The sequence below is a fragment of the Mustela nigripes genome, chromosome 9 (assembly GCF_022355385.1).
Source record: "Mustela nigripes isolate SB6536 chromosome 9, MUSNIG.SB6536, whole genome shotgun sequence".
Classification (NCBI taxonomy): Eukaryota; Metazoa; Chordata; class Mammalia; order Carnivora; family Mustelidae; genus Mustela; species Mustela nigripes.
In genome coordinates, this window is record NC_081565.1 from 73,831,267 (window position 1) to 73,853,730 (window position 22,464).

At 45.1% G+C, this 22,464-nt stretch overlaps 1 protein-coding gene and 1 long non-coding RNA gene across 3 annotated transcripts in view; one reads left to right on the forward strand and one right to left on the reverse strand.

Moving 5' to 3' along the window:
• Positions 1 to 4,202: 4,202 nt before the first annotated feature.
• On the reverse strand, positions 4,203 to 17,928 carry LOC132024790 (uncharacterized). Of its 2 annotated transcripts, XR_009406307.1 has the most exons (5): positions 17,839 to 17,928; positions 15,233 to 15,292; positions 15,013 to 15,141; positions 7,384 to 7,499; positions 4,203 to 5,300 (listed from the first exon to the last, which is right to left on the reverse strand). It is a non-coding gene; the product is annotated as an uncharacterized LOC132024790 (long non-coding RNA). The 2 variants fall into 2 exon arrangements; XR_009406306.1 differs by lacking the exon at positions 15,233 to 15,292 and having other exon boundaries at positions 15,013 to 15,172; positions 17,839 to 17,927.
• Positions 17,929 to 18,675: 747 nt separating this feature from the next.
• GNA14 (G protein subunit alpha 14) overlaps positions 18,676 to 22,464 on the forward strand; it is a 194,352-nt gene continuing 190,563 nt past the window's right edge. The window contains exon 1 of the mRNA XM_059411817.1: positions 18,676 to 18,802. Within this exon, the coding sequence (XP_059267800.1) occupies positions 18,679 to 18,802 (124 nt within the window). The 5' untranslated portion in view covers positions 18,676 to 18,678. The remainder of the gene's footprint in view (positions 18,803 to 22,464) is intronic.

Here is a 22,464-nt window from a genome sequence, read left to right on the forward strand (position 1 = left end):
TTTTTCATTAATAGGAGCTAGTCTTTGCTTCAGGCGTAATGTGTGCATTACTGCCTTCTGCAGATCCGAGAATTTAAATGAAAATGCTCTTACAGCAGGAATCCGTCTCCCTTATGACAATCCTCTGGAGGAGGTCCAGCCACCCGCGTTCCTAAGTGGGAAAGGAATACATTTCACATTTCACTCTCTCTTAATGGGCAAAATCCTAAATGATACAAAACACCAAGAAAGCGTCTGCCTCCCTCCCTATGTAAGGCTCTATACCAGCGGTTCCCCCAAATCTCTGTCATGAGGTCCTTTGAATGGTGTGTATCAGGGAGCAAGTTTGACAACAGATCACAGGAAACCTAACGAAACCGCGATTTAAACCAGAGGCTTGGTCTGACCTGCATCAAAGAGGTGTGGAGGCAGCAGTTCAGAGCGAGCTCTGTGGGCTCTTCCCAGGCAGCTGCCCTCCGCATGTGGTTTGACCCCTCGCTGTCACAAACAGCATCTCCACCACCACCTTCATGTTCACATATCGGGAAGGAAAAGGGAAAAGGGAAAATGTGTGTGCTGGGTGAAGCCGTGCCCTTTTCTGAAATCTCTGTCCACCCCACCTTGGCCAGAGCTGTGTCATATAGCAGCTCCTAACTTCAAGAGAGATAGACAATGCAGTTCTTAGCCAGGTAAAAAAATGTTCTGTTGGTCACAAAAAAGAGGACATCGATACTCTGTCCTAAGGGCATCATCCACAAATAGCTCTTTGATTTGGAAAGACCAGTGTGACAGAAGCCTGTCCTCTAGTCAGTGTCTCTAATATGTACTTCCCAAAACTTAAGGTGCATATGAATCACCTTGGGGTATTGTTAAACTACAGATTGTAATTCAACAAATCTGCAGAGGGGTCTGGGATTCTGAATTTTTTAGAAGGTCTGCTGAGCATACTTTGAATAGTAAGGTCTCCAATCTGCAGATCTTCCCGTCGATTTAGAAATCAACTCATTTCACTGGTTCAGGGGGTAGAACGTGTGACCCTTGATCTCTGGGCTGTGAGTTTGAGCCCCACGTTGAGTGTAGAGATTACTTATAAATAAAATCTTGACAAAAAATCAAGATTTGTTTTAATGTATGAGTTTAAAATTTTAATCATATTTTCACTACATGCCTACTAAGATGATGAAGTAAGAACTACACAAATGAGTGGCGCCAGGGTGGCACAAGTTGGTTGGGTGAGCAACTCTTGGTTTTAGCTCAGGTTGCCATCTCAGGATCCTGAGATCATTCCCTGCGATGGGCTCTGTGAGGTTCTGCACTCAGTGCAGAGAGAGTGTCTGCTTGAGACACTCTCTCTCTCTCCCTCTGCCCCCTCACCTGCTCTTTGTCTCTCTCTCTCTCTCAAATAAATAAATCTTTAAAAAAATTTTTTTTCAAATGACCCAAGTTCTTTTGCCAATATTTTTATTTAATCTTTACACCCAACGTGGGGCTTGAACTCATGACCTCAAGATCAAGAGCCACATGGTCTACCAATTAAGTCAGTCAGGGGCCCCCTCTTGCCAATATTTTTAAACTGGAAATGAATAATGAAGAACCCATCAAATAAACTGAATCTTTGGGATATTCTACAAGTGGACTGCACCTGTCCAACACACAATAACATGAAAAACAGCAAAAGGTGAGGACTATTCCAGATTAGAGACTAAGAAGATAAAAACCTCAATTATATACTGGATTTTTAAAAAATGAACAGCTATAAAAGATATTTTTGAGACAACTGGGTAGATCTGAATGTGGATTGTACATTATGTTACGGAATTGTTAAATTTCTTAGATGTGATTATCATATTGGGTTGTTATAAGAGGATGTCCTTATTCTTAGGCAAATATTTTTGAATTTTTTTATGACAGAAGTACTCTGATATCTGCAGCTTTCAAATAGTTCAGCAAACTACGGACAGACTAAGAGAGAAGGTAAAACAAATATGGGGGAAATGGTAACAGAGAATCCAGGTAAAGAGTTACTAGACTTTCATTATATTGTTCTTCTGAATTTTCTGGACATTTGAAAAATTTCCAAATTAAAAGTAAGGAAACTGGTAGTTGCACTATAGTTATTCAGCACATAGAGCTAGGAACTGATATTTTCTTTTATTTAGAAGCATTTTGAGAAAGGACCATTTCCAAGGGAGGGAATTGCACACTAGCATACTCATCAAGAAAATATACGTAAGAGAGAAAATATCTATCTCAAAGAACTCCCTTCCTCCATGATCTCAGAGCCCATAGTACACTTTCAGGGGACGTTATAAATGCACTGATACCCCTGTCTTCCTGAAAGGACCAGAAACTCCATCAAGAAAGAAACAGAGACTTACTCATTTCTAGAACCCCAGGCATAGACCCCAATAAACATTTGTGAAAGAAGGAAAGAGAACATAAATTGACTGATAGTCTTGGCTAGGGGAGTTTGGAAAAGAGCCTGGAAGCAAAATTCAGGACGAAATAACCAGAAATAACCCTGGGCTTGGTTGTATACCAAGGAAGAGCCCGGGCTTGGCCTTGGCCGGTTCAGCTACTGATATGCACAGCAGGGTCACTAAACCTGTCAGACGTGTTTGCACTGGCAAGTGGGTCCTTTGGAGCTGGTTCCTTGTAAGACATTCAGCAACTTCAGGGTCCTAGGCAGTACATGGCATACACAATAAATAAAGATCCAAAGAAAATAAAGACAGTGGCCAGAGGGAAACCATGTCACTCTTAAATAATCATCCAAACAGAAATAAACACACTCAGATTGAAGAGAAGTCTTTTAGTTTGATTATATAATCATTTACCAGATTCTTTTACTCTCTGAATTCGACTGTGCCAGTGCTGGAATGACCGGCCTTATGAGCAATACCCTGATTTCTTTTATTTCTTCAGATTCAACTCTGTGGTCCTGATACATGTACTGTGCTGAGAAGATGGCTTTTAAAAATCAACTGACAACATATGAGAGAAAGTTTGTTCTAAGAACTGATTCAGAGAAAGTTTAACAGATAAATATGCTTCTACGTATTCAGAAAATTTTATAAATTCACAGCCTGTAAAAAGTTAACTAAAGAATGCATTTTTTAAAAACCTATCTGACCACAGATCCTTAATTAGTAACTAAAGACACAATCAGAAAAGAAAGTTAGGCAAATAGTCAAACCAAATCACCTCCCCAGGCCAAATCTAAAAAGACCAATTTGCTCATTTATATCGATTACTCTCTGGTCTATGTTCAGCTTCTTCTTATAAGGTAGGAAGTCTGATGGCCATTTATCATTAATCTTTTATACAGAAGGTAACAAGGTAGGTAGGTATTAAAATATTAGGGCATTGTAAAATAATCATTATTGGAAACCAAGGTATTTGGTTTTTCCCACCCACTAAGACCTGTCTGTTCATTTCTCACGGGTCAGGTTTATTAGCCATGATTCTTTTGGTTGCAAGTGATGGAAACCCAATGTACACTACCTTAAACAAACAAGGAAATTTACTGGCTCAAGTAGCTGGGAAACTGGATTGAGGGTTCTAATCATGAGGGAACTCTCTTTTTCTTCATCTCATGGCTCATTTTCTATCTATAGTGGTGCTATACCCATATAAAGAGGTTCCATGTCTTTCCAAAGATGGTTACCAGAAGCCCCAAGGTTATTTCACATTTTCCAACTTGTTATCTCAGAGGAAGGGGAACACAGACTTTCAGATGGCTTAGAGAAGTTTCAGGAATGGTTTGGTTTAGCATCCCAGGAACCAGTCTCTATAGTCAAAAGGATGGAGTGTTCTCAGTGTCCAGGCTTGGCTCCTGTGCCCACCTCTCCCCTAGTTCCCGTGGGTAAGGAGATGGAGTGTTCAGATGCACCAGTCCTGGGTCCTGTGCACATCCATGGATCCAGAGCATAATTAGTCCCTCGTAATCCACACGGATGGCCCTGGATTTTCACAGAATGGTGGATGAGTGCTGAGCAAACATGTCTTTCACTCAGAATATCTCCCATTCTTTCTTGGACTGAAAAATCACCGCAAATGGTGAATCTGTGTTCAGTGCAGATTCAAAGTTAAAAATTAAACAGCCCTGCATTATTCCCAGAAAGACGATGTGAATCTATGTCGGACACACAAACAGCTCAGGCACGTGGACTCCCATGAAAAACTGAAAAATATTCTAAGTAAATACTCAATATCACTACACCTGATTATACAAAGACATATGTATTTATTGGTTCACTGTAGGTAGCAGAGCATAATGAAAAAGAGGACAGGCTCTGATTATCACAGAGGAGTTAGAATCCCAGCTCTATGGCTTTCTGGTTCTGTGAACATGTCCTATCAACTTTCCGAGCCTTTCTTTCCTTAACTGTAAAATGGGGGCGGTAGTAGCTGTGCACTGAATGACATGAGTTAAACCCTATAAAATGGTTAGCACTGTCCTTGGCGCCTGGTAAACACTCAATAAATGTTTAGCTTTTTCTGCTCAACAAATTGATTTATTATCTTCCATATGTGTGCTATCCCCCTGGATTTATTCCCAAGAGAGGCTGCAACACTATGATTCCTTCCCTGTGGGAAATGCGAAGTATGTCAGAGGAAAAAATCCCCCAGGTACATCCAGTCACCTTACAACAGCAAGTGTGACCATGATTGCCTCAGGGTCGGGGGGTCTGGTATGGGGAGAGAGCAGGCACTATAGCCAACCCTTGCCAAAGCTGGTTTCATTTGCTCTAGGCCTGGGAGTACACACAAGAGTCACGGGCCTGGTGCACTGGACCCACTATGGCAGCCCAGAGTGGGGTCCCCTGAGGGCGGCATTGGCATCCCTTGGGAGACGGGTAGAAAGGCAAAATCTTGGGGCCCATCCCTATAGGGGTGGCCAGCCATCCGGGTTTGCCAGGGAGGCAGGGCTTCCAGTGCTAACGTGGAAAATCCCAGACACACTGGGACATGTTGGACACCTCGGCCCTGCTGATTCCGACCCTGGCAGCTAGCCCAGGAGTCTGGGCTTGAACCGGCTCTCCAGGTGATTCTTCAACCCTGGAGAGGCTCTGTTCCAGAGGAGAGTCAAGTGTGAGCAAAGGCGCAGCGTGAGAAAACTGTCCCGCCTGGCTCATTCCCCACAGCCACCTCCGGGGCGCCCGCTGCTGCGTGGAAATGAGACCAGACAGCTGGGGCCCGGGAGAGCAGGCCTCTGCCTCCGCCTGCGCCGGGAGGACACACAGATGACAGGGTTCTGCTGCTTCACTTCATCCTGCCTCAGCCGCACCTCTGTCAGGGGGAACTTTCCTCTGAGGGGTCTGTTGAGGGAGAGAAGAGGGAGGAGGGGGAGGGGAGAAGAAAAATGGAAGACATTTTGGGGCCTCAGCCTCTGGGCCTGACTCACCCTGTGGCTCGTCCTCAGACTCGCTACCCTGACAGAAGATTCCATTTCCTCCGTGTTACAGAAACTCCATTATGCGCAGCCCCAGGACTGCCTTCTCTTTTATGATGGGGTCACCCCAACACAGAAGAAAAGAACTTCCTTTTCCTCTCTTGTTGTGCTTCTTAAGTATCTCAAACTGGCTGAATCCAGGGCTCCTCAGCCTTGGCACTACTGGCATTTTGTTACTATTAATATAGCTATTATTATGGAGGTATCGTTGACATACAATATTGTATTAGTTTCAGGGGTACAACATATCGATTTGATAATTTATTATGTTACTCAATGCTCACCATGGGTGTAAACACTACTGGCAGTCGGGACTGGATGAACCTTTATTGTGGGGGCTGACCTGGCCATTATAGGATGTTTAGTGGCATTCCTGGCCTCCGCCCACAATAGCTGTCTCTTCCCTGGTTGCGGCACCCAACACTGTCTTCCCATATGGCCAAATATCCCCTTGGGGTGTGTGAAGGTAAAATCCACTATCGAGTAAAGAATGGTCACCAAAGTCCCCTGCTTGAAGGGACAAAGGGCTGTGGCTCTACTGCCAGGCACACAGGGTTTCGGAGACTGCTTCAGGAATGATACTTCCAGGCCAATAATCTCGGATATGCAAGGTATATAACTTTTGTATTTTAGATCTAAGCTTCATTTCTTTCTTGAAACTCCCTCCACAAACCAGTCAGTACAGAGGAAGCTCAATCAAATCAGATCTTTCTCCGTCAATTCCTGACCAGCTGTCTTTCATTTCCCCTAACTGCCAACTGTGGTGGTCACAGTGTGGTCTGGCCTGAGCTTGTCATTTGTCCAAGTCCGCTTCTGTCCTGGTGTCTTCCTCTCAACCAGTCCCGGGACAAGGTGTCTCGCCTCAGCATTCACTGAGATGCCCAGATTCCTTTCTCTGATTGGAAGTCCTGTGTTTCATGCTGGTGTCCCCCTGCTAGGTCCCCTCAGCCCTGCCTCAAGGCCACTCCTGCTCCATTGGCTCATGCTGTACCTCTCCTAAGAAGACACACCAACTTCCAGATATTTTTCCACTGGGCTCCAGAACCACAGGAAGACAGATTTTTCTTCCCTTACTTGTTCCAAGTTGCCTTTCCCCCTACCCTTCTTTTCTGTTCCACTGCCTTCCATCCTATTCCATTCCATTCCTCTTACACCACAATAAATCCTTAGAACTGGGGCGCCTGGGTGGCTCAATTGGTTAAGCATCTATCCGCCTTCAGCTCAGGTCATGATCCCAGGGTCCTGTGTTGGGTTCCTGCTCGGGGGGGTGGGGGTGGGGGTGGGGGGGGCGCTCTGCTTCTCACTCTCCTCGCCCCTCCCCCCTGCTCCTGCTCTCAATTTCTCTCACAATAAATAAATAAAATTTTTAAAAAATAAAAAATAAGTCTTTAGTATTGCCCAGCCCAATACTTGAGGAATCCTTGAAATGAGGCTGATCCAAATGGAGATAGTTGCAATCTCCAATGGAGATACATTCTGCAAACTCCAGTTTAATATGAATAGAAAATTCATTAGTAATTTTAATATTGAACAAATGATAATATTTTTAAATATACTGGGCTAAATAAAATGTGTGACTAACTTTACCCTTGAAAGGTTGGATACACGATCTTGAACTGGTCAGAGAAAGTGTTTTTTTCCCGGAGACATACTGAATCAGTTCAGGGAGGAGTAATGGATTCAAGCTCAGTTATTCACACTCAACCTTGGAATTTTTGCTGGAATATCAGGAAGGGGGAGTTTTCTTTCTACTGGGGTTGCCAGGAAATATGGGTAAGCATGGAGTTTCTAGCCACCATGCTAGGAGTAGAATGTAGAAGAAAATCTAGCCAAAAACATGGAAGGAGACAGCTTTCTTGGCACACTTGAGCATCTGGATTGAGCAAAGGCTAAAATCAAGATGATCCCTGAACTTCTGAGTCTTTAGTGCGGGTCAGTTCCATGTTTACCTTGTCAGCTCATACCAGCCCTCTGCTGCTTGCAATCACCATGTCCTGGCAGACTCAGGCGGGTCCGATCTCCACAAATCAAAGGTCCTCAGGGGCATGTTGTTTTCCTTGGTATTCTATAATGTAGTATGGACAAACAAATACCAAGTCACAAACCTTATATATCTCTATCTATATTTACATACCAGGCACTCCAATGTGCTCATTTTTCGGAGACTTCACTTGATCATGGGAATGGGATTGGACAGAGTTCAGGAGCACAATTTTAGGATGAGGTAGGCTTTCCTTCCCACTGCAGCTCTGCCCTCCTATATCATTAGCAAATAATTCTGAATATTTTCCCGGTAGATGATGAGCTCCATGAGGGTAAGTCTTGCTTCTCCCAGTTATCATTATCCCAGGGCTTCATACACAGCAGAGGCTCAGAAGGCCAGTGTAGGAGTCTGAGCATCAAATGTCTTTGGATTGCTTGTGCGTGCCGGGTCCCCCACACCCTGGCTAACACAGTAGCTCCTGTATATGCTATCTACTCAGAAGAAAGAGACAAACTCTCCCCAAAGTGGAAACTGTTGTCATTCAGCTTTTCCTGGCCACCAAACCACTCTTTCTGTGATGTCCAACCTGCTTCAAGGAGCTTCCTATGGCTAGTTGGGTGAAGCTCTCTTGGACATGTATCAGCTCGGATTTATCAGGTTACTAACTGTTGCTCTCTATACAAATATTGCTAGAAGGTTCAGGTTACCTATGCTGCTGAGTAAACTACCTCAAAACTTAACCACTTGAAACAACCACCTTTTTACTTTTTATCAGGCTCTGTGGGCCAGTTAGGGTGGGCTTGGCTATTGGCTCTTCTGCTCTACGTGGTACGGACAGGGGTCAAGTAGGGGTATCCAGCTGGGCTGGGCAGGAGAGCCTCAGGGAGGAACTCAGTAGTCTCAGGGTCTCTCCAGATGATCTCTCCAGATGTTTATGAAGCAGCTTAGGGAATGTGATTCAAGATGGGAAATGGAATTTGCTAGTCTCTTAGTGACCGGGGCTTGCAAAATGATACAGTGTCATTTCTACAACAATGCACCAGTCCAAACAGCCACATACATAGCTTGTCTGGCTTTAAGAGGAGGGAATTAATGTCTCACTTCTTGAAGGAAGGTGCTTCCCCAAATTCCTGGCCATGTTTAACCCACCACAGTGACATTAAAAAGGGAGTGGATGGACTTCCATTTATTTTCCATTTATCAAGGAGTGACTCAGATACCTAAGAAGAGAGAAAGCAACTATATATTTCTTTTCTGCGAGTCTATATTTCTAACTAATTTGGCCAAGTTTATAGAGTTTAAAATCAAGAAGAAAAATACTACATGCATACAACATTTAGGAGGTAAGAACTTGGAGCCCCTTCTGATGTTTGTTGCATACATGATGGCCTTTAAAAAACTGCATATTTGATTCAGATATTTAAAATCAACGCCTGGGTGGCTCGGTGGGTTAAAACCTCTGCCTTCAGCTCAGGTCATGATCCTGGGATCGATGGTCCTGGGATCGAGCCCCATATTGGGCTCTCTGCTCAGCAGGGAGACTGCTTCCTCCTCTCTCTCTCTGCCTACCTCTCTGCCTACTTGTGATCTGCCTGTCAAACAAATACATTTAAAAAAATAAAAAAATAAAAAATAAAATCAACACGTATTTTCAAGAGCATTCAGCGCCGAATTCCCATCTGGACCAGAGAAGCCCTGCAGGGTTAATCTACTTCTCTGCCTCTTCTGGGAAGCCTTGTAACCTGATTCCCGTCTGCTGGTACTCCTAGACAGTCCGAGTCATTCCCAATGACTATGCAAAGTGCAAAGTCTTCCTTTTCCCCATAGTACAAAAGTAATCATGAATGCATCTATTGTCTTGAAAACAAAGTCTTTGATGATGATGATATTTAAAAAAAAAAATTTACTACATACTCCTGATGAGTTCTTACTAGTTTCAGGCAAGGAGTCAAAGGCTTTGTATGTATTATCTCTTCTAATCTTCACAACAGTCCAGTGAGGTAGGTGTCATTAATTCATTCATTCAACAAATACTTATGAAGCACTACATGGCTTCCATAGGACTTCACTTCAGCCCTGGGATTTCGCAGAGCTTAAAATCAAGATCATCCCTGAACTTCTCAACCCCAAAAGCCAATAAATTCTGTTTTATCCACTTACATTGGGTCTCTGTGACTTGCAATTAACCTTGAAAACACAAGCAGAATCCTACGTCCACCAATCAAGCATCCTCGGGGGTATTTTGTTTGACTTGCTATTAGGTAATGTGGTATAAAACAGGCAAATCAAAAATCCCAAATCCCAGGGTGCCTGGGTGGTTCAGTTGGTTAAACATCTGACTCTTGATTTTGGCTTAAGTCATGATCGCAGGGTTGTGAGATCCAGCCTGTGTCAGGCTCTGCATTGGGTATGGAGCCTGCTTAAGATTCTCTCCTCTCCCTCTGCCCCTCCCCACCTCCCTCTCTATTAAAAAACAAAAGAAATCTCAAGTCCCATATTGCTGACTTCCTCCTTCAGAATGGGATCTGAATGGAGTTCAGCGGTACAAATTTTGGGGGGTATAATTTTATGATTATAAATCTTCCCCTAATCTAGACCCTGGGATGCAGTGATGGAGAACACAATCACTATCCCTCTTCTCGGGGAGCTTACTTTCATTTTTCTGGGAGAAGATGATAAACAAAGAAGGAAGGAAACAGGAAAAATCAGGTAGTAACAAATGCCACTACCATGGAAGAGTACAAGAGTATGACGATATCAAGTGAATGATCCGGCAAAGAGCAGATAGTGCAAAGGCCCTGAGGTACAGGTATGACTGGAGTATATTTGAAAAGAGGGAGAATATTAGGATATAAAGTTAGAGAGGTCGGCAGTGACCCTACTGTGTAGGTCCTCATGGTCTAGAACAAGATTTTAGTTTAAACTCTGGTGAGAATCTATTGGAGGATTTTAATCTAGGGAATAAAGGGATATGTTCGGGGATTCTAAAAACTCATCCTGGCTGTCTTATCCTTTGGTAAGTGGATCTCAGAGAGTCAAGAATGGAAGTAAGAAGACCAATGGCAGAGCTCTTGTTTTAGCTCATGAGAGGTCCTGTTGTTGGCTTGGACAGAAGAGGTAGCAGCAAAAATAGAAATGAACATACCCAGGGGCGCCTGGGTGGCTCAGTGGGTTAAAGCCTCTGCCTTCGGCTCGGGTAATGGTCTCAGGGTTCTGGGATCGAGCCCCGCATCGGGCTCTCTGCTCAGCGGGGAGCCTGCTTCCCCCTCTCTCTCTGACTGCCTCTCTGCCTACCTGTGATCTCTGTCTGTCAAATAAATAAATAAAAATCTTTAAAAAAAAAAAAAAGAAAAAAGAAATGAACATACCCGGAGGGCCACATGTGACATAACAGGGAGCCTCATTCACCAAGATTTAGTGTGTGACATCCCAGGAGCTGCTCAGTGTGAAAGCTGGTGGTTGCATACAACAGTTCCAAAATAAATTCGAATGTGGTTTAAAGGAGGAGTCTATACTGGCTAAGATGAAGGTGTGGGAGGTGGGGCAAAGAGGCAGTCAGCTGGATATTTGGTAGTGCTGAGATAGCAAGGAGGTAAGTTTTGGAAAACAAATTCAGGATTTAGTTTCGGACTTATTATTTTGAGATGTCTATTAGATAGCCACGCCAATGCATCGGGAAGGCAGAGGAAGGTTAAGGTTAAGCTAGGAAGTTCAGGGGAGAAGCCAGTGGCAAATGATATTAAACTTCTTTTTTTTTTTTTTAAAGATTTTATTTATTTATTTGCAGACAGAGATCACAAGTAGGCAGAGAGGCAGGCAGAGAGAGAGGAGAAAGCAGGCTCCCTGTGGAGCAGAGAGCCCGACGCGGGGCTCGATCCCAGGACTCTGGGATCATGACTTGAGCCAAAGGAAGAGGCTTTAACCCACTGAGCCACCCAGGCACCCCTGATATTAAACTTCTTACAGAAAAACAAATGTTTGATTACAACTCAGAGGAGTTTGATAATGCTGGGGTGTTATGTCCTATCAGATACCAAGATACTCCTCAGAGCACCTATAATCATATCAAGATGGCCTCAGTATAGGAATAAATAGTTTACTGGAGGAGTAGAGACTCAGAGAAATGAATTTCAGTCACTATGAGACTGTCATACAAAGACTGAAGTTCAGTTAATTGGGAAAAGGATGAAATGTCCAGTAAATGACGTTCGTACAACTGGCTATCCATTTGAAAGAAAATAGAATTAGTCTCCTATCTTACACATTTTATAAAAATTAACACCAGATGGATTAAATATTTAAGTGTTAAAAATAAAAAAAATGAAAAGTACTTTTAAAAAATTCTAAGATAGTGCATGTACATTCTAGAAATAGGGAGGGGCACCTAGAAGGCTCAGTCTATTAAGCAACTGCCTTCTACTCAGGTCATGATCTGGGGGTCCCCAGACCGAGCCCCCTGTCAGGCTTCCTGCTCAGCAGGGAGTCTGCTTCTCCCTATGTCTCTCCCCTCCCTGCATAAATTTTTAAAAATCGAATAAATTTTTAAATATCTTTAAAAATTTTTTTTAAAAGAAACGAGGAGAACTTTTTACGAAGACTGGAATTCCAGAAGCTATGCAAGAGAAGAAATATTTGGATATGTAAAAATAAAATCTTTTCTATGGCAAAAGATTCCATTTAAAATGATAAAGGGCAAATAATACATTTGAAAATTTGTAATTCAGATGACAAAAAGTCGATAGGCAATATTGAAGATATATCATCTTCCAGATTGTCAAGGAAAAGACAAATGACCCAATTTAAAAAAATGAGCAAAAGACATAAACAGAAAACTCACGGGGTACCAAATACAAATGGTAACAGACTATGAAGAAATGTACAGATTTATGAGTAGCCAGGGAAACACAAAGAAAGCAACACTTCATTATTATTTGAATCCCTTCAAGCTGCCAAAAATTAGTGAGTGATGATATTTACTGCTGGTAGAGACACGGATATTCTTATTTTTGGTGGACATGTGAATTGTTTTAGTCTTTCTGGAAAGGAATCTGGCTACATCTATTAAAAATAAAAAAATGCATGTACCCTTCAATTTGGCAGTCTTTTCCTTGGGAATCTATCCCAGGGAAATAAAAGTCCCGGTGCACGAGGATTTATATACAAAGATGCTATGACAGCATTCTTTTTTGGTAGCCAAAGATCAGACATAAAAACCAGTGCCCTTCAGAGGGGAAAAGCTGAATAAAATACAGTCCTTTCACACAATGGAATACAATATATGAAGGTATGAATGACAGAGTCAGGGGGAAGCAGTTTACTCAGATTCCCAACAAGGTACTGATGGATGAGAAAAGCAAAATATAGAGTCCATAGCCTCATATGTAAACTAATGATGCCAAATTCCTGTGAAAGTTTATATATGTTTATGAGTGTGTTTATCCTTATCTAAGAGTACAAGAGTATAAAAAAATGGAGAAGAAAGCCTACTAGGTTGTTAACATGGGTTCATGCAGGAGGAGAGTGATATAAGGGGAGAGAGACATTTATGCAAAGAGGAAAACAAGCAAAATATAAATCTCTGAACTTCTCATTTTAAAGGGTTTTTTTTTTACTCCTTAAATTTTTGAGATACCTTACTGCCATGCCAAAAGTCATGTTCAAAAGCAAACAGTAGCGATTGCTGCCTACTCTCTGTGTTTGAAGGCAGGTTTCCTTGTTACTGATTCTAGCCTTTCCATAGAAGTTATATAATAAACGGGGCACTTGAGGGACTCAGATATTTAAGCATCTGCCTTTGGCTCAGGTCATGATCCCAGGGTCCTGAGCTCTAGCCCCATGTTGGGCTCCCTGCTTAGTGGGGAGTCTGCTTCTCTCTCTGCCCCTCCCCCAGGTCATGCTCACTTTCTCTAATGAATAAATTAAAATCTTAAAAAAAAGAAGTCATATAATAAACAGTCTCTGGTTCTCAGGCAGGGAATATTTTGGAGTAACGCGTGGACATGTTGGCTGCCTTAGAAACATAGATATTGAATACACCCATCCACCCACTATAATTATCACCCATTCATCCAAAAAATCATCATGACTCCATTGACTCTTACCTATCACACCCATCTGAAAGAAGAGGTGGTTTGGTCGGGGGTAGGGGAAAAGTATAGGGTGGAGAGAAAGACTTAAAACATTACAGAGAACACAATGGGCTCAGAAAATTGAATGAAAAATTAGAAACTTTGAAAAAATGAGTCATAAAATTGAGAATCATTTAGACCACCCTTCTTGGTTATAGACAAACCCCACTGATAACTGGTCTGCTTAAGAGTTAATACTCATGTAGGGGCACCTGGGTAACACAGTTGGTTAAGCCATCTGGCTCAGGTCATGATCTCAGGGTCTTGAGACTGAGCCCCACGTTGGGCTTTGCACTCAGTGTGGAATCTTCTCGAGATTCTGTCCCCCTCTCTCTCCTTTCGTCCCTCCTCTCTCTCATAAATAAATAAATAAATAAATAAATAAATAAATAAAATCTTTTTAAAAAGTTAATACTCATGTATACAACTGAAACAAAAATTTCATGCAATAACACATAGCAACATATTTTGATATATTCTATTTCTATTGTATTTTCTTTAAAAAAAAAAATGTGGGTTATAAACCAGGGATGAGTCACAACTGAAGTTTGAAAAACACTGCCAAAGAGTAGTAAGCGGCATATGTCCATTAGAATTAGTGCTATTTTAGCTTTGTGAACTTCCAGGTCATATTTTTACTCTAGATTACTTGTTAAAATTCTAAGCTGCTACATTTGTCAAAGAGAACGGCTCCTTTCCAGCCTTCTATTAGCACAGTTCCTTGAAGTTCTGAATTAGATACCAGGCAGTCATTTCCTCTAAGCACGCAAGCTGGTGTCACTTTACTAATACACAAGTGTTTCCTAAATGTTACATGGATTCTTATGGACTTACTGATTGGTTTTTCACTCTCTTTGACTACAAGAGCCTCCTTTTCTCTCTTCTAGTTTCTTTTTCTTATATCAGGCAAATTCGTTTTGATTTCAACTTTATTCAATTGACTCATCTTATTCATTTAGAAATAAGAGGATGAACAAGAAAACCTCTCTACCTACAGAGTAACTCATTGGGAGAAAAATCGAACAAGTGTAATAGAGGGAGAAGTTGGGACATAGAAGGTTTCTCCAGCAGGAGAGAAAGAAGGGTCCACCTGACAAGGGGCGGAGATGGGTTCTCCAAGGTGATGTGTTTAGGAGAGAAAGTCCCAAACTTTTCCTGGAAAGAGAGCTGGCCTTCCCGGAAGAGGAAACTGCAGACGTCAGGGCATGGAGGTGGAAGAACGCGTAGTTACATTTGTCTGGAGTTCAAGGAGAGTGACAGGAGGTGAATGAGGCTTAGCTGAAGTGGGAGATTAGCTGAGGAGCCCACTCTGCACATCTGAGGGCCGCAGACAGGCACCCCAGTGACCCCATGCTTTCACTGTCCACTCTCTGGGAGGGAGCAAGAAGGCATGGGTTCAGATTTCAGGGGCTCGGTCTTAACTCCCTTCTCCTAGCTTAGAGCCTAACTGAAGTCTGGAATTGTACCTGAAATGGCCCAGGTCCGGGGTCTGGCGTGGAATCAGCGGACATTCAGAGGACTCCCAGACACATAGTTCATCTATGTACCCAGCACTTGCCAGATAGCTGAAACTCATGTCCACGCTGTGCTCTCATCTGCAACGGGGATGGAATGGAATTGTAGTACCTTGGGAATAAAGCAGGCAAACAAATATCCTCTTTTACTAAGGCCTCTTTCCCAAATCACCTCTTCCTGGAAAGATGTCATGAATGATTCAGTAACTTATTCTCATCCGGCACCCAGATCCTAAAGATCAAGAAAATAGAGACATTAATAAAAATAGACATAAAAACAACTGTCTTGTGATATTCTCATTTTGTAGTTCTTGCTAGTTACTATTGCTCAATAACAAATTTCAGTTTATTATTATTTTTCATACTATCTTCTAAGTGTGAAAATCACCGAAGAAATAATTGAATGTCAGAGTTGGGAGATCCCTTTGAGCTTATTCTGGTACATCCCTCTAATTTTGCAGTTGAAGAAAGAGGGGGCTTGATAACTTTATATGAGCTACCCCCTAACAATTTTACACCAGAGAATCATTAATCAACCAAAAAGCCATGACTTGGAGTGACTTACCTTGCTTGTAGATGCTGCTTTGGTCTCTTAAAAGTGTGTATGCCTATTTCCATAACAAATTTGTTACATAATCAAATTTGTATCATACTGTTTATATTTTTGTATCTCGACTTTGTCACTCAATATATTATGAGGTTTCCCTCCAAATCTTTACTTGGTATTCATATGTTACATTTTCAAATAATATCTCATTGTATGTATGTACCATCTCTTATGTATGTATATATCATGCCCTGTTGTTGGGCATTCAGGTTGTTTTGGGTTATTGTTATTGGAAGCACACTTTTGTATGTAAATTATGACTTCCCTCTGATTATTTCTCAAGGAAAGAATTACTAACTGGTCAAAGCAGGTGGACACATTTAAGACTTCTGACGCATACTGCCAAGCTGACCAGCTCAGGGACGTTTTTCAGATTTGCTAGAAGCAACAGGTCTCGTATCTTTTTGGAATTTAGCAACATTGGGTCCAACAGGTCAGTCGTTCCAGCTAACCTGGACTTCAAATTAGCCCTTTTATATCACTTAAATCACGTCACCATTTTAATCATTTAAAACACATATGATTGTAATCATTTAAAAGTAACAATAATGGTGCGGCACCTGGGTGGCTCAGTGGGTTAAAGCCTCTGCTTTCAGCTCAGGTCATGATCCCAGGGTCCTAGGATGGAGCCCCACATCGGGCTCTCTGCTCAGCGGGGAGCCTGCTTCCTCCTCTCTCTGCCTGCTTCTCTGCCTACTTGTGATCTCTTTCTGTCCAATGAATAAATAAAATATTTTTAAAAAAGTAACAATAATGGTGATGCTCTTGGCTTAAGAGGTCTTAAGTTGTAAATTTATCTATAAGAGCTAAGGGAGACGAGTGTGATTAATTGGGCAAGGATCCGATGAGACATGTCCAGGTTTCCTGCAGGGGTCACTGTTAGTGTCAGTTTATGCCTGCAGGGGAGAAGAGCGCGCTGAAGAATGGGAGCACATTTCATTTTCAATGCCCGATTCATTCCCATTCTTGAAACCATAAAATAAATCATAAAAGCTTGAAGCTAGATAGCATCACAATGCCAAGTTTCTTATATAATGACAAATACCACCCTTTCCACTCAATACGCTCCTCAGTTTGAACGGATGGAGGATAGGTCACTCCTATGAAAGGCACTTAACGCCTTCTCTTAACAGAGGAGGCATTAGCTAATTGCCTAACGCCATCAAGTGTTTACGGGCATCCAGTAACTCGAGACGGAGAAGGAAAAAACATTCATTGCTGTGGACAACGGGATCCCTCCCTCCACTTTCCTCGTTCTGCGTTTCCCGTCGACCTCTCCGTGCTCTGATTCAAAACCTGTTTCCACGAGAGACAAAAGTCACAAGTTGTCATATGCCTTCTATTGTAGCATTTGAATACGAAGAGTTGCTTAAGTTTTAAGGTCTTTTTAAAAAAAGATTTTACTTATTTATTTGACAGAGAGACAGATTACAAGTATGCAGAGAGGCAGGCCGAGAGAGAGAGAGAGAGAGAGAGAGAGAGGAGGAAGCAGGCTCCCCGCCGAGCAGAGAGCGGGACGCGGGGCTTGATCCCATGACTCTGGGATCATGATCTGAGCCGAAGGCAGAGGCTTTAAACCATTGAGCCACCCAGGTGCCCCAAGTTTTAAGTTTTTAGGACGAGGCTCGAACAGGCTCCCGACGTTCCAGGAGGGGGGCGGGGTCAACGTGGAGGTGCCGGCGCACCTTTGCTAAGGCGGCGAGGGTCAGGGCTGGGCCACAGCGTGTCAGCCCTCTCTACGGAGCTGGAGTCTTTCCCCTCATAAAATGCAAAGTAGCCAGCCATTTTCCATTTTCCCCAAGCCCAGCCCTCCTCACCAGGTGCCCGAGGAAGGGGCCGGGAGGGTATTTACTCTCCGCTCTGGCGTTCTCCTATTTAATTGAACCCCGTGGCAGCTGCCTGCAGGGTCAAGTTCAGGCGCACCTTACAGGCAAGCTGCCCAGCGGCCCAAGGGCTCAGGCCGAACCCGGGGCTGGGCTGGGCCGCAGCGGCCGGGAAGCGGAAGGAGCCCGTCTAGGAAACCAGGGGTGTGTGGTCGTGTCGCCGGTGTGCAAGCCTCCACTTCGGCGGGGGTGGAGAGGTCCACCTCGCCCCTGGTGCGACGCGGGGCTCTGTCCCACTCTCCTCGCAGCTGGGAGGAGTTGAGGCTGAAGTTGGCAAATCTCGCTCACCTGTCAGAATCCGTATCTGGGCAGGAAGCGGGGGCCCCCGGGCCAGAGCGCGCCACCTCGGCACTCAGCCCTCGGGCTGCAAGGACTGCGCGGCCAGGGTGGCACGTGGGGGGGGGGGGGGCTGCCCCCAGGGTCTCCGCGCCCCAGCTCCTGGCTGGTCCCTTTGGCACCCAGGCACCCTCAGGCTGCCGCGCCCCGAAGGCCAACCCGGGCAGACGCCAGGGCTGCAGGTCTGAGACGCTCCGCCTCCTTCTGCCACTTAAAGCCACTAGCGCCGGCTGGAACCCTTACGCTCAGTCTTAATCCGCGGTCACTTTCGGAACTTTCCAGGCAAGGACTAGCTAGGCCCTCTGCCTCCAACCCACGCCGAGCCCGTCGCCCGCCCGGGACACCTCCAGGACCGGGAGATCCCGCTCTCCACGCCACCACCTCCCGCCCCCGGCACCGACACCCCAACTTTTTACACGTGGTCTGCGCCCCGCGACTGGGTGTCCGGCTCCCGTGCTAAGGGGCGTGTGCATCTTCCGGGCGCCGGCAGCGCTCCCATCCTCTCGGCTGGCCCTCCTCCTCCCCAGGACCCGCTGTGGGGCTGGTGAGCCCGGATCCGCGGGGCGCGCGGCTGTGCTAGCGCGCCGAATTAGCCCCCGCCTCCGACTCCGACTCCATCCTCGAGGACGGGACTGAGCCTCTGGAGGCCAGGCTTCTTACTCTAAAAGTCAAGGCGGCCTTGTCTGCTTTTGTCCCGAACGCGGGTGCCTGTCGCAGATCGGCCGGGCGAGCGGCCCGCGGAGGATCCGGGCGCCCCGGGACCGCGTCGCGCCGTCGGGTGCAGCGCGCACCATGGCCGGCTGCTGCTGCTTGTCGGCGGAGGAGAAGGAGTCGCAGCGCATCAGCGCGGAGATCGAGCGGCAGCTTCGCCGGGACAAGAAGGACGCGCGCCGCGAGTTCAAGCTGCTGCTGCTGGGTGAGTGACTGTGACGCCCCCGGACCCCGCTCGCCAGGCGTTTTCCGCGGTCCCCCGCCGCTTCCCTCGCTCAGATCCCTTCTAGGCCTGGAGCGCGCGGGCTGTAGCGCGGCTTCTTCCTTTCCCCGGGGTGGGGAGGGGGGTGGGCTGCGAGGCCGGCAACTTGGGGGCCTTACGCACGTGTCCTTTGCACCCTCCGTTGGTCGACTTTCGAAGGCACCCCTTCCCTACCCCAAACCAGGCTGAGACGTAGCATTTGATCAGTGTCCGCTCTGTTGGCTCCGCTCCCTAAAACCTTAACCCCATCGTTCTGTCCCCAGCTTCTGCGGAGCCCTGTCTTGGATGTTGGGGTAGGTGGCGGGGAGCTGCCTGATGAAAATCTTTGGGTGCAGCTCTAGCTCTGATCTTTGTGCTCTCAGTTTTTAAGAAGTGTGGTTGAGTGAGCGCTCACCAAGTGCGGACTGTGCTTAGTCGGGGACAGCATCGCTGGGCTGTAACAAGCAAACCTTGAAACCTCTCCATTTTGGAGAATTGAAAATGGAGGTCTGGAAAATTGGTTAACTTGCTTTGGGAAGAAAACGAAACAGATACTAGGTCATTAGTGGGGCTGAGGTCCAAGCCCTAGCCGCTCACCCCACTGTGACCCCAACCGTCTCCCTTTGGTGACCCCCTTTGGCCAGCAGACCCAAACCTCCCCTCCTCACTCTGCTCACTCTGCTCCACTCCGCGTGTGCCTAGCCTTTGGACTTGGCTGCCCCTGCTGCCTTGACGACTTACTTATCTGGCTCTTAAGTTTCCAAAAGAGATAGAAAATGTTAAGGCTTCCCCAACTTATGGCCTAGGGCAAGGATCCCACCTTTTCTGACTTTCTGGAACCCTGTTGAATCCATTTGCTGTTTGAGAAATATTTGCCTTTTCGTTCACACCAGGATATTAGCTGTCAGATCTTTGCAGCTAGAAGTGTTCCAACTCTTTGATCGGTTCCAGACAGGAATCCTCTTACAACAGTTTATTAATGTTGAATATAAGGACTCACCCTTCCAGAATGCTTCCAGTTAAAAAAAGTTGATCTAGTTAGGATAAAATGGAGAAAGCTTTTAGTTCATATTGGCTTCAGGCCTGAGCCAAGGAACCCTTTTATTATTATTTTTTTAATCTCTCTCCCCACTCCAGACCTCTGGGGGTTTAGAAGGTGTATGTGAGGGTGTCTGGCCTTCACCTCCCCACTGGGACAGGTGTCTGCAGGTGGAGCGGGCTGCCCACCCAGAATACATGTTGCACCCCAGATTCCCATGGGGTTCCCTTCCCAAAGGCCCCAAGCCTGCTTCCATGGCTTCTTCCAGTGGGAAGGAGACAGACCTCCTCCCTGAAGAATGGCCGAAGGGCAGCTGTGCTGGGGTGTTGGAAGAGCTTGGAAATAACAGGCTGAAGGTCTACAGGTGTGCCCCTGAGGCCTTCCTGGGGAGAGCTGGAGCCTGGGTGGGGGAGGGAAGAGACTGTGTCCATCTCGTAGGGATGTTGAAACAACCTGTGTCTGGCCCAGAACTCCCAGGGGCCTGCGAACTCTAAATTGTACCTGGCCTTCCAGGTGGATAGAAAGCCGAGTTTGTCAAGGGGAAGGATTCTGTGACAGTGGCTCGCTTGATGACCTTAAAGTGTTGGGCGCTTCATTTGTAGTCTTGCCCCAGGCCCCACCAAGGATAGGGGCAGGCCTGGCTTTGGAGGCGTAATTGTTCTTTTCAAGGGAAGCCTGTACCTTCTTTCATTGTGCAGCTGTTAATTTGTGCCAGTGTATGAAGTACGGAGTCAGGAACACCCCAGGAGCTTACAAACGCTGGCTGACACTGGGGAACTGGCCTGTTTTTTGGTGGGTGGGAAAATGGCGGGGGGGGGGGGGGGGGGGGGGGGGTGTAAAATGCTTGCATTTACACTCTAAGTAGGGGAGAAATGTTTGCCCTGGAGGTCATGTTTATACTGGTGACTAGAATATCTTCTTGGCCTCCCCCAGGCCTTTACCCCAACCCTCTTCCTGCACCCTCCAGGCACTGTCTTCTCTCCCAAGATCCCCATTTTCATTGAGTAGCATACTGACTCAGGGTTAGTTACTTAAAAACCAATAGAAACAGTTACCCAGTCATTTAGAGCTGTCAGGAACCCCAAAGAAGGACTTAAAAACTTGGGTTTCCTTCCCTCTTTTCAGGGAGCAGGGTACACTTCCATTTCTCCCCCAAATGAAGGAGGAGGCAGTGACTTCAAAGATAAAGGATCAGGAGGATGTGGCGGATGCTGTTTTGTCCCCAGCGATGCCTTGTGAGTGCAGAATTCACCTGAGTCTATAATGGCAGAATTAGATAATCCACTGCTCAGATGCCTCCAGTGAAAATGGCACTCTGTGAATGGGAGTTGAGGGTCCTGTGTGGAAGGTGGAATGACCTGGAAAGCCATCAGCTCTTTCACAAGGAAGCATGCTTTTGCAACAAAATGATGTGAGTTTCCGAAGTGCATTCAGTAGAGCAGTATCCTGCTTACACTTAATAAAAGCATATGTCAGTGTCCGCAGGGAAAGATAAAAGCTGCTATCTGGTTTGGGCTAGCAATTGCAAGATGTCAACGTGATGCTTTCAGCTGGGAGTGGGGGTGAGATAAAGAAGATGATTGAATTTGGTAGAAAGAAATACCTTATCAGTTCCTCAGATAAGAGCTGGACAAGAGTAGTTCTGCAAAGAGCCCTGATGAGTACTCTTCAGTGCAGGAAGAAAGTGTCTGGATAAAAGCAATTAAACGGTGGTGGCAGCAGGGAGAAATGGAACCTTTTATTTTTAATATTAAATGAGGTTTAGTGAAGTGTTGTTAATAGAGTTGAGTGTTTCCAGAAACTGATGGCTTAATTTTGGATGCAGACTCTCATGTTGGAACTGTCTGGAAGGAGTGTATAATGGGGAATTGGTATTTAACTTTACACTGGCATAGGGGTTAAAAATGTAAGCTCTGAGGCTAGACTGGGTTCAAACCCTGAAACCCTAGCTGTACTTTTTTTTTTTTTTTTTTAAACCACAGAGTAGTTTCTCTTGGGTTTGTCTGGTAGAGATAAGTGTCTGCTATCTTCACTCCATTTTTGAGCATTTTGAACCACCAATGAGGTGTTACTTTCTATTTTAGTTGATCAGTTATGGGTTGCATAGCAGTTTGTCTAAAATGTCCTGGTAATGCACCAACATTAATGTTTTGCGTTCAGTTTCCTATATTTTCTGAGCCATAAGCTGATTTCAGTCTCCCTATTTATACCAGAATAGGTGAAAATCTGAGTTCCTTAAAATATTATCGCATTGGTTGTAACAGAATCTCCCTTGGAAACTAATCATTATGCTCCTAGGCTGAATGTCAATTAGAGGAAATTGCATAGGGAGGGTGGTTTTCTCCATAGAAAGTGATGGAATTTTCTAGCTCTGTGAAGAGGAAAAGGAGTGAAATGGTTAAATATGCCCATGTCCCTTTACTCTTCACTGGGTTCAAGCCAACATTTTCCCAAGTGCCAAGCACTGCTCTGTGCCTGGGAGCATTTATAAGTGAAGTACTAAATTGGAGGTGTGTGTTCACAAGGAACTGAGGGGGAGGATGGTCCTAAGTGCTTAATACGGAATAAAACTTCGTACAGGCAGTGC